This window comes from Diceros bicornis, chromosome 23, assembly GCF_020826845.1.
Source record: "Diceros bicornis minor isolate mBicDic1 chromosome 23, mDicBic1.mat.cur, whole genome shotgun sequence".
NCBI lineage: Eukaryota > Metazoa > Chordata > Mammalia > Perissodactyla > Rhinocerotidae > Diceros > Diceros bicornis.
This window is the reverse complement of record NC_080762.1, coordinates 43,248,420-43,264,434: the sequence shown is the minus strand read 5'-3', so window position 1 is coordinate 43,264,434 and position 16,015 is coordinate 43,248,420. Positions and strand designations below refer to the sequence as shown.

Here is a 16,015-nt window from a genome sequence, read left to right as displayed (position 1 = left end):
AAAATTTTTAAAAATCAAAAAAACACAAACAAAAACCTTCTCCCTCTTATCATTCATAGTACATAGTTTTTTCTCCTGTTTCCATTTCTTCCGCTGGCCAACTCCAGGGGCATGGAGATGACAGCAGTTGTATCCTTGAGTAGAAGTCATTCACAGACCCCTCTAAGGATCAGTTTTTATTTGCCCCCTCCAACTTAGGGTGGCTGCAGCCTTCCCCATTTACCAGGCATGACTTTGGGGTTTCCCTGTGTGCTGGGTGGGAGTAGTTACTCCCTTGAATGGCTCTGCTTTTGTTGCTTTTCAGGACAGAATGTTCTGGAAAACCAAGTACATTTCTCCTTCTTTCTTGCTCTTCTTCTCCTTTGGCAGGTGGTGTGTGTGTGCGTGTCTGTATGTGTATATGAGGGGTTGGTCTTGTGTTAGGAAGGCCCAGGGGACAGGAGTGGACAACTTCAGATTTGCTGGGAAACTGATTACTGCTGTCTTTGCTACTGCTGTAGTTTTACCAGATGCCAGAAGAGGAGCCAGGCATGTGAGGGGGGACACTGGCCCTCCTCAGAGAAGCCCCAGTGTCACTATTGGAGCCGCTTAAATGCGTGTGAAGCCCCCAGGATGTCTACACATCTTCAGAGGGGCCAAGACATCCCAGAATCTGGAGTCTGCAGCCATCCCAGGCTCTTCATTTCTCTGAGGTCAAGCCTGGAACTGTAGAATTTGCTCCCATGTCCCTGGTAGCCCCAGCCTGCCCTGTGGTTGAGGAACACTGGGACCTGTTTGACATGGCCCCCACACCACCCCAGAGTCGACTTGTTTCATCACTCATGGAGGCACAGTCTTGCCCTCAGGGAGATTACCGCCTAGTTGGAAGGAGAAGCTAGCACCCAGGATGACACTCAAAACAGAATTGAGTGATTTCCTAAGAGGGAGATGAAGTGCCATGGGAGTGGAGAAGACAAGGCTGGGAACGTTTCTTCTTGGAGAACCAGAGAAGGCATAGTTTCTGGTAAAGAAGGCCCTTCAGCAGAGACATGCAGATGTAGAGCGTTGGACTATATTACAGAAATGGAAGTGGGCGAGCAGATCAGGACTGGCTGGATCAGGAACCTCAATCCTCCAGCTAGGCCCGTCTGGCTCTCCACGTCATCTGAGATCCAGCTCCTCACACGGGTCTGTTTGCCATTGAAAATCTCTCTCTGGTCTTTGCTAAGACAAAGGCGCAGGCGTGTCAAGGAGGAGAGGGAACAATTGGGGTGTCTTAAGGGGTGAGGGCTGAGGACAGCTGGAAGGAAGGGAACCCTGTGTTAGGTGGTAGATGTTACCTCATTTATGCTGTTTCAAGCCTATGGAGCGTGTGGGTAGTGGCGGCTCTTCTATATACAGATGAGAAAATGGACTTAGGAGACGGTCAAGCACAAAATCACACAGGTGTTCCTAGTGAGAGCTGGGCTTTGAACTGGGCTGGTCGGGCTCCAATGCCTCTGGCCTTTCCTTTCTCCACAGAGGGGATTCTCTGCTGACCTTGGGTAGGAAGGTGCCTCCGGTCCAGGGTCGTCTTGTTAGTAATTTATAGTTTCCAAGCGCCCTCCCGGATGTGACCTGGTTTGAAACACAGCAGCGTTTCCTTCTCCTGCCTTCTGATTGTGTTCACGTGGGCAAACCTTTCGCCTCCTTGGGCCTCAGCTTCCAACCAGTAATATCTGGTTGCTGACGAGGACGTTCCTCAGGGCTCCCCTGACCCGACACACCCAGTGACTCCTCGGCCTGTGGCCTCTTTTCCAGCCTCTCTCTGGGCAGCGTCTCCCCATCATGGTCCGTATTTTCCAGTTGCTCAAAAGCACTCGTGTCCCACCACCCTGTCTGCCTTCCTCACAGCACACACATCTGTCTTCTCACAAATGTGATGAACTTGCCTGTGTTTCGGAATGCCTTAGACACTTCGTGAAGGTCACTTATCCGATGTCCTTGACAGGGACACATGATGACAGATGGAGCCTGGGACAGGCCCAGTGAGCGGAACCCGGTTATTTTGCTCCATCTGATCCGCTGTGGACATTTCATTTAAAGGATCAAGGTTAAGTAGCACATGCTGAGCACAATTGCCAGCCAAGGAAGGTCACTCCTTCATCTCATCTCAGACCTTGCCTCTTTATGAAGGCTTTTTATAGCCTGCTTTCTTGGGAGTAACTTTTTTCTTAATTAAGAATTCTAATTTTAAAGTGAGCTCTGACCTCTTTCTTTCCAGATTCATTCTAGTGCTTTGATTGCATTTCATGGATAGAAATTAAGATCTTTTATTGTCTGCTATCTCTATGTTCCTCCATGGCTAGTTACCCATGGCAAACTGGCACTTTATTGAGATCATAAACGGGTTTAGCCTGCTAGAATAACAGTAAAGATCTATATGGGAAATTTTATTGAGATGCTAAAAAGGACTTGAGGCCACGTAAGACTCTATTTCTCAGGGGTGTGTTTCAGCATGAGTGGGGGCCCTGGTTAAATGATGTTTAAAGCAGAGGGTGGAAACATTTCTTCATGGTGAACTTGAGGCAAAAAGTAAAGGGAACATCCTGTCTCCTTTACAATTTGGAGAATTCAGAGTTTGGCAAGGTCAGTTATTCAGAGAATTCACAGTTTGGCGAGAGGGGTATTCTGGGTGTCATCCTCAGTGTCGTACCTCAGGAGCCCAGGTGCTTAGGGCAGTTGAAGGGAAGGTGGTCTCTGTGATCCAGTAGTAGGACTAAGAAGCCTTCTCAGGTGCACAAGGAAATGTGCCCACCAATGTGTTCTGCAAACCTCTGGAAACAACCTGGTGCCCATCAGTAGGGGAGTGGATGAATAGTGAATAAATGAACTGGAATGACATGTGACAATATGAAAAAAATCTCAAAAATAGAATATTGGACCAAAAAATTGCCAAACCATATTGTACAGTTTAATACCATTTATGTAAGGTTTGAAAACAAGCAAAACAATGTTTACATATTGTTTATGGCTATGAACTTAGTAAAATATAATAAAAGGCAAAGGAATGCTGAATACCAAATTTAAGAGTGGTGACCTCTGGGTTGGAGGGGAAATGAGATCTGGGAGGGGTTCACAAGGAATGGCTGTGATTTCTCTAATGTTTTCTTAAAATGATTGGTGGGTATATACATTTTAAAATATTATTCATATTTTTGAATGGCTGAAATATTTTTTAATTACAAAATTTGTTTTTAAAAAGAGGGAGAACCTTTTCTAATCAGTTCGGCCAGCTGTTTTTTTGTGTGTGTGTGAGGAAGATCAGCCCTGAGCTAACATCCGATGCCAATCCTCCTCTTTTTTTGCTGAGGAAGATTGGCCCTGGGCTAACATCCGTGCCCATGCCCATCTTCCTCTACTTTATATGGGATGCCGCCACAACATGGCTTGACAAGCGGTGCGTCGGTGCCCGTCCCGGGATCTGAACCTGCGAACCCCAGGCCACCGAAGCGGAGCGCACGCACTTAACCACTGCGCCACCAGGCCGGCACCTGGCCAACAGTTTTAATTTTGAGTAATTACTAACCAGATTTTCTGGGGCTGATTAGCCTGACGTTTTGCTGTTCTCCCATGTCTTGCCCCATCAGATTCATTGCGGCCACTTCATCATCCCTGAGTATCAGCACCAGTGGGAAAATAAGAGACGACATGAAACCCCTCATTTTCCTACTTGCTAGTTTGATAAGTGGGGAGTAGAAATTATGCACTAAAGGAAATTTTCACATTTTAAGCATATCTTGTTTATTGATTACAATGCCAGTAGCCAAGGTTAACTGAGACAGATTTGAATTTGGGTAAATCCATAAGAATTTTCTGCCAAACTGAAGGGGAGGGGGGAGTGCCACTGTGCAAATCTTGCTCTAGGCCCCCTCCCCGGTCCAGGGGAGTGGTTTTGATGTCTTGTTCTGAAATCAGTGTTTGCTTTGTATTAACAGCATGGCCGGACTCCCCTGCATCTTGCTGCGAATAAGGGCCATCTCTCTGTGGTCCAGATCTTGCTGAAGGCTGGTTGCGACCTCGATGTCCAGGATGATGTGAGTAGAAGCCATCATTCTATGGGAGGGGAGCTTGTCTGCTTAGAAATCCACCGTATAACATGTAACCAGCTATGAGGTAGGAGGGTAGTAAATGCTCTCCCAGCACTTTTTAGCTCCATCTTGGTCCCCATGGTAGGAAGAACGTCCTCTTGAAGACCTACTCTGCGACCCATTCTCAGTAGCAAGTTAGAATTTGGGAGTGTGGGGTGGTTTTCCCATCATGGTTCATTTCCCATCTAGTATTATTCAAGTGCAGAGCCTTGAACAGCATTTTGCCTGTGTCCTGTCTCAGTATGAAGGAGCACACCACGCACACACCACACACACACATACACACATGAGTGAGTGTAGGCCAGTCCTGCTGGAAGTGTGTGTCATTGACCAAGCTTACCATTGGAGAAAAGGTGGGGCTTAAAACCGTAATTTTTTTCCTTTTCTCATCTTTATTTCTCTTAGCTAGTGTATGTTTAGTTAAAAAGGACCTATTCAGGTGTCGGCCTGGTGGCATAGTGGTTAAGTTCACATGCTCCGCTTCGGCAGCCCGGGGTTCATGGGTTCAGATCCTGGGCGCAGACCTATGCACCACTCATCAAGCCATACTGTGGTGGCATCCCAGATACAAAATAGAGGAAGATGGGCAGAAGCGTTAACTTAGGGCCAATCTTCCTCACCAAAAAAAAAAAAAAAAAAAAGCGAGGGGGGGACCTATTCACAGAAAAAAATGGAGACTTATCTCATGGAATCCAAGAAAAAGGAGGCATCCAGAACGAGTTCACTCTGGTCCTGTACCATTATTCAGACTCAGTCTCTGAGTCTCTTAGTTCAGATTATCTAGAGAGAGACTCCCATTGGCTCCTTTGGGGTCAAGCATCCATTCCTGAGTCCATCAGCAGTGGCTGGGTGGGTCCCATAGTGAATAGGGCTGCCCCATGGGGTCTTTGGAAGAGGTGGATTCTCTATGAAGGGGATATGGACAAGATTATGTAAATTGTCCTCCAAGGAGCTATTAGGAAATAGTCCTATGATAATGTAATTGGAAACTGTTTTCAGAAGCTAATTCTGTTTCTAACTCTAATTTGTGTGGTAGGACTCTTAAGAAATAAGAACTTTTGTGAGGAACATAGAATCTTGGAGCATTTGCACTTATTGTAACCTCTTCCAGATTCACCTTTAATAACTATATTTACAGAGTGTTATCAAATTTCAGACCCTCAGGAGTGCTAGGCTGTGGTTTACCAGAGTGCTTTCGTTTCTTTGGGTCTCTGTGTAATGTCCTAAAACTTGGCAAACACACAAGTGAGAAGGACAGCATTTGCAAAGAAATAACTATTAAATATGTCATTGTTTTGTGCATGGGCAGAAGGCTGTCCAGTGTCATAACCTCTGGTTATATTTGGAACCTGTTGGGTCATCAAGGATGTTATTTTCAAAAGATGCTGATTTAGCTTTAAGCTGTTGATTTCTACCTTGGGTCATAATACTTTTTTATTTTCCTGCATTGTAGCCGTCATAACATTCGTGATTATATCATACTCCTAGATGACAGGAGCAAAAATACAGGGAGATTGAAGAGATTCTGACCACAGAAAAGGCAGGGCATTGAGTTGCTCCTGCAGACATGTTGGGATGCATTTTGTCTTCTTTTTGCATAATTAAAGCCCTTGCTTGCCACGGTGGCAGGGCTGCAGTGCCAGGCATGCTAAGCCATCCCAACCAGTACTCCTGCCTCGGGTCCTGAGCCCCAGGTATCACTGTGTTCTCATGCAGTGAGGGCCATGCTAACTCCTAGAACTGCTGCTGTTTATATTAGACAAGGTAGGAAGTAAAACAGGCAGGAGTTCTCACAGGGTAGCCAAGGTGAGACTGTCAGCAGAAGGAGAGCCAGCTCTACTTTTAGGCAGGAACACCCTCTTTCAAATATTGGAATTCTTTATTTTCTTGCATCTTTTCTGCCCTAAACAGACAATGCATACATTGCTTCTCCCAGATAAATCAAAACAAAACAAAATAAAAACACAACAACAAAACAGTATAAAAACAGTTGGGAATGGAGAAGGTGGAATTGATCTTCACTAGTTCTGAAGTAATGCATCTACCAGAATATGGTTCATGTCTGTCTTCTGTGTATTTACCATGCTTGTTGATGATCAGCCTTGAAACTTATGCAGAATACGAGGAAGAAAACTCTTTATGGGTGTTCTTTGAGAAAGCTGGGAGATTAATTACTGGAAAAAACTATTTCAGAAGTTACCTCTCTTGGATGATGGGTAGAAATAGAGAATGTTAATGTTATGAAGAATTTACTCCTAACTTCATATTCTACAGATACTGTTCTTTATGTCATGGTAAAGACTGAGAATTAGTTGAAGAATGACCTCCAGTGGCCTGGAGTGGGATTATTATGAATTTGAACCCATGGAAACCAGTTCTTTAGAATATGCAACTCCAGGAGCAAATTCCCTCTTGCTTCCCGCCAATCCTGTCAACGCTCATTGGAGCCCTGATGCCGTCTATGATTGGTCAGTAAGCAGTCACACAGCACCCACCTCAGAAATAGTACAGGACCCTGTGGCCACAGTAAAAGGCATGATGGAAGAAAAAAATAAGAATAACCGGAGAAGAAAGGCTAGGAAGAACCCTAGAAGATCAGAGAGGGAGAAAGAGGTCAGCAGCTCGCTTTGCGCATCCACTCTGTCTTGAGCTTCCTTGCAACATGTCTGCCTGTGCCACCTGGGAGGGATTCCTCCTGAAGAGAGGCGTGGTCCACCTTTGCATGCCCAGGGTTTCTTCCATGAGCTTAGCTTTGGAACCTGCCCACACTGTGCTCACGCTTTTTCACCATGTAGGAGAGAAAACTAAAAGTATTTCAGAACAAAGATTTAGACCTCAGAGATTTCAAACCTTTTAAAAATCCCAGAGTAAGAAACACTGATGTCTTAGAAAAATTGAGAGCTGGCAGTTTATGCACTTTGCAAACGGGTCAGCATGTTCCACATCGAAGTGCCAAACAGGAAGCAAGGTTGCTGGCTCTTCAGGTTTCCAGCTGCAGCATTTTTCCTTCTGGTTCTTTGTAACACATCATTCCACAAATACTTCTTGGGTACCTACAGTGGCCAAGTCACTGTGCTAAAGCTCTTAGCTTGATGACGCCATAAAGGGGCTGCCCCAACCCCACAGAGGCACCTGATATTTTTTAAGGCCTGTCCTAAGGTGAATTGACTTCACAGGTTGGAAACAGCTTGGGGTGACTGCAAAGAGCCTTGACAATTTGAATTCTGGCCCAACCATGCTCCCCTGAATTAGCTGGTTATTAGGGTAGGCACTGAACTGCACAGGGCCTTGGTTTTTTAATCAATAAAATGAGAGAATTAGATGCCACGGCACTTGGAGCATAGAAGAGGGTCTGTAAATATTCACTGAGTAAATAACAAGTAAATGCTGTTGAGAGTGCTCTACTTTTCCCAGCTTTTTTTTTTTTCCCAAAGTTGAGAATTTCATGATTGATTTAGATCATATAGAAATAAGGATTATGTCAAAGTTGCTTTTTGGGTCTGTTAATAAGTGTGTATTGAGGACACATTTTGTTTTTTTCTGTATCATATTCCAAAGAGGAAATATTTCAACAGTAAATTTTAATTTTATAGGAGGAAGAGTTGATTCGCAGGTAATTGGCCGTGTCACTTGAGGGTCTCATGTGTTCCATTGTTTGTGCTGCGTTCTGGAGCACAGAACACGTTCATGGGGCACAGAAGATGTAATTCTGAGGCAGATAGCCCCAGGTGCCCTTTGCTTGTGTATTTCATGTCTCTCAGAGCCCCCAGGGTTCATCTTGGTAACTTAAGGGTGGCTGGTTTTTATATGCCAGAGAAAGTGTCTTGCTCAGTCTCCAGAACCACCCTTCTAGCATCAGTAAAGGTCCAGCCGAAGGATGGCCAAGTATGGTGGGGAAAGGCTGCCTTGGGCCTTCTTAGCAGTGTTTATCCAGACGGTGAGGCAAGGACCCAGGCTCTCAGCGAGGTCTCTCTGAGGGGAGGAACGATGGAGGGGGAGCTGTGGCCTAGAGACACGCAGTGCAGCTAAAAGGTCTCTGCAGAGAAAGGAGACCCGCAGGAGACACCTGTGCCAGTTGGCTGAGGACAGTTGGTGTTCTCACTGCAGCCTCACACCGGTTGTTAGATCTCATTGAGTCTTGATGATCCATCTGGAAATGGACTCCTCAGGGCTGAACTAAATGTTAGATTTAGCTTCCTGCATTGAGCTAGAATTTCATAAGGGAAAGTTATCTCGAGGGACATAAATATAGTAGATTCATGCTGAAAGCAAGTAATAAATAATGGTGACATTCTGTCTCCAAAGCTGCCTCAATTGATGATTTAGTGGCAGCTCGTGAAACACGATAAAACATTTGACCTAAAGCGAGTCTGGGTTGGACTGTGCCCTGACCAGCAGAGGCCCTCTGTGCGATGGCTTGGACAGCAAGCGTGGCTGACACGACCCGTGTGTTTGGGGCTTGTTGCTCACACTTTGTGCACAGCATGGACAGATGGTTAAGTTTCCTTATGTGAAAAGGTTGTTTTGATTGGTCTATGGAGTACTAGTAGGGGGACTATTAAAAGAAAGACCTCAAACCATTAGAAATCTGACCAAGTCAGGATTTATCCTGAAAGAGTGCACTGCCATCTCACCTTTCTTGCTGAGAACAAAGCACCATCTTTCTCATCAGGTCAGTAATAATAAATTTCAATTGAGGTCCATTTTGGGAACACTCATCATCATTGTGATAAGGAAATGGACAGTCTTGGAAATTCTTATAGAAGTTTTAAAAAGTTAAGATGGACAGTTTCTTGTATGATCACCTATTTGGATATTAAGTGTACTTCATCTGGAAACACTTCCTGAGATGTTTGAAATGGACATGTAACGGCTTGGCACACCTCCTGCAACCACTGGTCCAGAGGCCACGTTCTTCTTTTGACTGCCTGGCGCCTGAGGGGCACGTGCATGGCACATGACCACTTTGAATAAGGGGTCTGGGAAGGTGGATGAAAAGAAAACCAAGTCTAAACCTAATTTTTAATGAGAATAATAGCCTAGGATGCGAGGGGAGGGCTGGTGATAGAAATGCTGTGGACAGTGGATGAATCGTGGTAATGGGCCTGGACATCCTGAGCCATCACTGCGGAAATCCCTTAAATTCTACGAATGAACAGTGAGAAAAGATTCTGAGACATGGACAGTTCTGTTACTGGTATATTGTTACAGCTTAGACTTTAATAAGTAGAATTTTTCCTGATGCTAAAAATTACATGTTAAATATAAAAAGTTGGAAAGTATTAAAAAGTCTAAGGAAACGAATAAAAATCACTTCCCCTCATGGATTTTTAAAGGGAGATTTTTTTTTAATTTTAAGAATTTGCGTTTTAAATAGCATTAATTGCTTTTTTTATTGTGATAAAATGTATAAAACACAAAATTTGCCATTTTAACCATACAGTTCAGTGGCATTAAGTACATTTACATTGTTGTGCAGCCGTCACCACCATCTATCTCCAGAACTGTTTTTCAGACTAAGTGCTTTTAATGTGCATTGTGGTTTGTTACAGATTCCAGGGAGTTTAGCAAGTAGAATCAGCGTTTCATTAAGGCTATTTATAGGTAGCAGTGCATCTCTCTTTAAAAAATCTCCGTGTGTTCTGTCTTATAATCATCTCTCTTTCCTCTCTTGGACTAAGGACTGGGGATACCCCAGAGTGTGTCCTTTGTCCCTCTGGTGTTCCACCAGGAAACTTTGTTTATGCAGAATTCTTACCAACCAAATCATAGAACCCAAGAAGGGCAGGGACAGACCTTGGGGATCATGCACCCCTCCTTTCAGAGGTGAAGACCCTGAGGCCCAGTGAGGTGACAGGTGTCTCCCAAGGCTGTGCATGATTCACATCTCCTGCCTCCCTGCCCTACACTCTTCACCCATCTCCCCTTTGAGGCCGGACTTGATTTGTCTCAACTTGACTTCCAGAGCACATGTCAGAGATAAGATGTGCTCTTAGACTTCAGAACTCTCGTTACAGTCTTGACCATCTTACCTCTAGGAGCATTTAGTCCTCCTCGCAACGGTAGTGAGGGGAAAGAGTCAAGTTCCCTTTGGCGCCCTGACGGAAAAAGAGAAGGTCGGGAATGCCAGGAATCTGATCACAGAGAAAGGGTCAAATGCAGCATAAATCAGTGAGGGTGTTGTCATGAAGTGTCAGAAGAGGCTTCTTAGAGATCTACAGCGATAACGGGCAGCCCCTGGAGTCCTCAGATGACATAATGTAAACCCTACATGCTCTTGGCCAGTATAAGTCCATCAACAAATTATACATCTGTCATCGAATCATGAGTGCTGCTAACTGACATAGCTGGAGAGTGATCCTCTGAAAGCAGGGCCTAGAGGACTCGGTGGGGAGTAAAGATTCCAGGCATTGCTGGTTTAATTGCATAGTACACACAGTCCAGCTCTCAGACCCGCTTTTCACAGATGTGACAGTCCCCGTACCACTGAGCACTGCCATCCCCCGGGGCATCCAGTGAGGGCCTGACCCTCATTCTGAGGTCAGCTTTGCGGCCCAGGGCTGTTCTGGCGGTGGCTTAAGGTTCCCACTGAGTTTGTGAACACAATTGCTCCGCTCAGCACACACTGTCTACTAACTAGACCAAAAAGCCCGCCTCGCCTGGGGAGACCATTCTGCCCCGTGTGGGTCCAGAGATGTCCTTGTGTCAGAGTGGAGGGTTGAGTGAGTGGGGCCGGGAGAGCTGACTTCTATGCCTGGCTCCGCCTCTCTCTGCAGGGGGATCAGACGGCCTTGCACCGGGCCACGGTGGTGGGGAACACGGAGGTCATCGCGGCGCTCATCCAGGAGGGCTGTGCCCTGGACCGACAAGACAAGGTGAGCGGGACGTGTCAGCCTGAGGCTCGGCTCTGGGGACTGTGGAGTGTTTCAGATGCTCTCATTCCTAAGTCTTACCACTCATGATTTAACATGATGAAATCAGCCCGAATTTCCTTTGAAGAGCATCTGAGATCCCAGCAAACTGTCTTTTGTTTTTAATCCTTTCCCCTTTGTGTGGCAGCAGTGGGCAAGTACATAAATATAAATGGTAAAGAAAAAAACTCCAGAAGTAATGACCCGTGGAGGCCTGGATGGGGGAAGGCTTGTGCCCCAGACTTTGTCTCCATTTTTTTTTTTAGATGAATGGGTTAATTTATTTAAACTACATTGGAAGAAAAAAAGAAGCACAATCAACTCTTTAAGAAATCCCACTGTTATATAATTCATTCTTTTTATTATTATTTATTTTTTTTGTGTGTGTGAGGAAGATCAGCCCTGAGCTAACATCCATGCTAATCCTCCTCTTTTTGCTGAGGAAGACCGGCTCTGAGCTAACATCTATTGCCAATCCTCCTCCTTTTTTTCCCCCAAAGCCCCAGTAGATAGTTGTATGTCATAGTTGCACATCCTTCTAGTTGCTGTATGTGGGACGCGGCCTCAGCATGGCCGGAGAAGCAGTGCATCAGTGTGCGCCCGGGATCTGAACCAGGGCCGCCAGTAGCGGAGTGCGCACACTTAACCGCTAAGCCACGGGGCCGGCCCCTAATTCATTCTTTTTAAATTGTCAAACAATCTTAAAACATGGAACTTTGCAGTTAAGTACAATTTGGGGCCTGGAGCCTTTTGGATTAAGCTGGGTGAGATTAAATGTGGGGAAAGAAGGAAAAAGGAGGGGGGGATCTACCTATCTGGCCCTTGGGCCCCTGGAACTTATGACGCTAGACCCTTCATTTGCCCGCTCTTGGCAGGGTTCTCTCTGGGGCCAGGAGCAGAGCAGAGCAGACCCCAAGGGGCGATAGAGGTGGGCAGGAATGGACGTCATGCTGTCCTGATGTTGCTTTCTGTTCATGTGAGCTGTGCATGGGCCCTGGAGCCTTTCTCAACCGGGGTTTCAGACAGCCTTAGCTCTGATGCCTTGGGTGTCCACTGTACGTCTTGAATCTAGAACCGTGCTTCTTGTACCGTATGTGGGAGAACAGAGAAACTGGCTACTCAGGTCATTTTCTGGGTTGTGTGGTTCAGAGAAGAAACCCCAGTTGAGAAGGCCCTGTCGTGCCCTAAAAATACACACGATGTACTGGTTATCATGAGATGAACTAGGTCTTGGGTAACGTGCTTTCTCTCCCTGTGTGCATTCCTCAGGACGGGAATACGGCCCTGCACGAGGCATCCTGGCACGGCTTCAGCCAGTCAGCCAAGCTGCTCGTTAAAGCAGGAGCCAATGTGCTTGCCAAGAACAAGGTGAGGCCCGGCAGGTGCTAGAACTCCTCCATCACAGGTGAGGATGGCTGTGCTTCCTTCCCCCCGGGAGCCTCCTCTCTGCACAGAGCAAGAGTCCGGCGAAACGATAGCTCGAGACTCCTCAGTGAACGTCATCTGTGTGGTGGCTTGGACTCCCTTTGAACTCCTCACTCCCACTGCTTTCCGATGGTTAATTAGAGTGTAGTTAGCAAGCCAGCCCGGTCCTCAGGGGACAGGGAAAGGACAATAGCATTTCTTCTCCCCTCTCCGGTCACTCATCATGTATTATCTCTTGCATCGCTCCCTCTCCTTCCGTGCTCATTATTAATATGTCCTGGAGTATTAATTAATGCTCATAATGCATCCCTGGAGTATTCCAGAAGCCTCACAGCTGATTGACCAGCTTGCCTAGTCCCTTCTCCGTCCTGCTCCTCCTCTGCTCAGAAACCTTCCGCTAAAGCTCCTCGGCCTGACGCCGTCTCGGGGCCTCCACAGAGTGGCCTCAGCCTCTTCCCTGTGCCTTTCCCGGCATGTGCCTCCTGCGCTATCAGGGTGGGCTCACTGTCGCCTCCCGCTTAGAGGTGGCCAGCTCCTCGTTTCTGCCTGTGGGCCTCCAACCCAGTCCCCAGACAGGGCCTCTCCCTCCCCAAAAGGCCCTTCGGGCTGTTTCCTGCAGCGCTCCCACGGCACTTGCTGTCATTTAATGTTAAATGTTTCTCGTGGTTCCCTCACGAGTCAGAAGCTTGAGGGAAAGAAGCAAGCCATGCATCGTAATGTCTCCACTAAAGCCTGGCTCACTGCCTGGCAGCTGGTGGCTGCTCCATTTCTTCAAAGTGGTACATGTCTAGAACATGAGTTGGTAAGTTTATACCAACTCTGAGAAGTAGGTGGTTCCCAGTTAATGGATAGGGAGGCCTAAGCCGGGAGCCAGGAGGGTCTTGACCAAGACACATGATTTGTTTGTGACACAGTTAGGGCCATAAACCAGCCTGGGTCTGTCTGCTCCACCACACTGCCTCCTGACCTGTGCAGGGTCCCAGGGGTATTGTGGAAAGCCACAAGTTCTCTCTCTAGATAAAACAGCAGAGGCTGTTGGAAGCACAGGTGAGGGGCCGTCCCAGAAGAGGAACTTCTATGTTCTGCTCCAGCCGCAGCCTCTGGGAAGCCTCTAGAAAGATCTTTCTTTTTTTTTCCCCCCAGCTTTATTGAGGTATAATTGACAAATAAAATTGTAAGATATGTAAAGTGTACGATGTGATGATTTGATATATTGTATATGTTGTGAAAGGATTTCCCTCATTGGTTTCCATCAACTCACATATTTTCCTTTTTATTTTTTTTGGTGAGAACATTTAAGTTCTGCTCTCTTAGCAAATTTCAATTATACAATACAGTTTTATCAACTATAGTCACCATGTTACACAGTAGATCCTCAGACCTTATTCATCTTATAACTGAAAGTTTGTACCCTTTTGCCAACCTCTCCCTATTTCCGCACGTCCCAGCCCCTGGAAACCACTTTTCTACTCTGTGAGTCTGATTTTTTTTCCCCCAAGATTCCACATATAAGTGATACCATACAGTATTTGTCTTTGTCTGGCTTATTTACTTAGCATAATGCCCTCTAGGTTCATCCATGTTGTTGCAAATGACAGGATTTATTATTTTTTTTAAAGATGAATAATATCCCATTGTGTAAGAAAGGTCCTGCTTACTCAGTGAATATAACAGCCCCCGTCTTAGAAATCAGTACTCACTACTTAGGCGGGTCGGGGGGTGGGGAAATGCCTGCTACATGTATCTACTTAGGTCACATCTTTTTATTTTAGGTTTTGAGCTATAATTTGTACAGTAAAGTTCAGCCCTCTTAGGTATACTACTTAGGTATACTATCTTACTTAGGTATACTTAGGTATATAATTCCTCACCCACCCACTCCCAGCCCCTGGCAACCCCAATCTATTTAGCCTTTCCCAGAATGTCATCTAAATGGAATCATGTAGTATGTAGCCTTTTGTGTCTGACTTCTTTTACTTAGCATAATGTTTTTGAGATTCCTCCATGTTGTTACGTGTGTGACTAGTTTATTCCTTTTTATTGGTGAGTAGTATTATATTGTATGGATGTACCATGATTTGTTTATTCAAACCCATAGTTTTTCTTTTTCTTGATCCAAATGCTTTTCAGCATAATTGATATTTTCTTATTGGCAAAATAAATTTTGGAATGATATATTCCTAGAGCCATCAGGTTTCTTTTATTTCACTCATTTATTCAACACATAATGACTCCCACGAAGCAAATAACTTTGAGACAACCTGCTCTGTGTGCAGTGAGAATTACAGCAAGCTGAGCACTGAGCCCTTTCACAGGGAATGGAGTGATTAAAACATGGGCAGATCCTTTGTTTTTGTGAACTAAGATAGCAATGGTTCTCTACCTGGCTGCGCTTTACAATCTCCTGGGAAACTTTAGACAACAAAAAACAGGAAAAATAAACCCACTCTGATGACCAGGCCTAGGGTGACCAGCTGTCTGGTTTGCCCTGGACTGAGGGGTTTCCCAGAATGTGGGACTTCTAGTGCTAAAACCAGAACAGCCCGGACCCCACCCCCAGGCTGAGTAAATCAGAGTCCCTTAGAAAGGTTGCAGCTGTGCACGGGTATGTTTAAGTCTCCCTCAGGTGATTCTAATGTGCAGTGACGGTTGATAACCATTGAACTCACTAAACTCGCAGGCTTATAACTGGTTCTTGGAGGTACCAGGGAGGAAGAAAGACTCTACCAGGCTGGTTAGAGTTAGGTTATGAGAGGGGAGGTAAGTGAACCAGCGACATACAGTTTTCCTCCTTTTTTTTTTTTTTGTGAGGAAGGTCAGCCCTGAGCTAACATCCGTGCTAATCCTCCTCTTTTTGCTGAGGAAGACCGGCTCTGAGCTAACATCTATTGCCAATCCTCCCCCAGCAAAGCCCCAGTAAATGGTTGTATGTCATAGTTGCACATCCTTCTAGTTGCTGTACATGGGACGCGGCCTCAGTATGGCCGGAGAAGCGGTGCGTCGGTGCGCGCCTGGGATCCGAACCCGGGCCGCCAGCAGCGGAACGCGCGCACTTAACCGCTAAGCCATGGGGCCGGCCCTCCTCTTTTTTTAAAAAAGAAAAACCTCATTCCTCCTTTCAAAAGGTGAGGACTATAACATCGTTGAGTATGGCAGACAGTGCCGCGAGGTCCAGCAGCAGTAAACGAGGTGAGGGAAAGCCGTAAAGAGGGTGTGTAATAGCACAGAGCCCAGGTGAGTGCAGTCCTGACCCAGCTTTTCAGCGCAGCAGAACCAACACTGAGCTTAGGCGTTAACCTCCCGAGGGCTCTCAGGCGCTCAGACTGCCGCCCGAGCTCCTTGTGTTCCTGCTGTTCTCGTTACTTGTCTACGGGTTAGCAGCAGCCTTGCAGGCCCTGTTCCCACAGTTTCAAAAAGTTCTGTGTTGTGAATTCTTTCTGCAAGATTGCTGTTGGCGCTACTCCGACCCTTGGTTATCATTTTGACGTGGCGTGTTGAAGGTAGAATCCGAGGAAGCAGGAGGGTCTCTATCTGTATAGTAAGTGACAGCTGCACTTGTATTGCCTTTTA

The 16,015-nt window shown here is 46.0% G+C and overlaps 1 protein-coding gene across 6 annotated transcripts in view; it reads left to right on the top strand.

The window, feature by feature from the left end:
- ANKRD6 (ankyrin repeat domain 6) overlaps positions 1-16,015 on the top strand; it is a 172,523-nt gene that overhangs the window by 135,225 nt on the left and 21,283 nt on the right. For all 6 annotated transcript variants that reach the window (XM_058566636.1, XM_058566633.1, XM_058566635.1 and 3 more), the window contains exons 3-5: positions 3,957-4,055; positions 10,886-10,984; positions 12,290-12,388. In XM_058566636.1, coding sequence (XP_058422619.1) covers positions 3,957-4,055; positions 10,886-10,984; positions 12,290-12,388 — 297 coding nt within the window. The remainder of the gene's footprint in view (positions 1-3,956; positions 4,056-10,885; positions 10,985-12,289; positions 12,389-16,015) is intronic.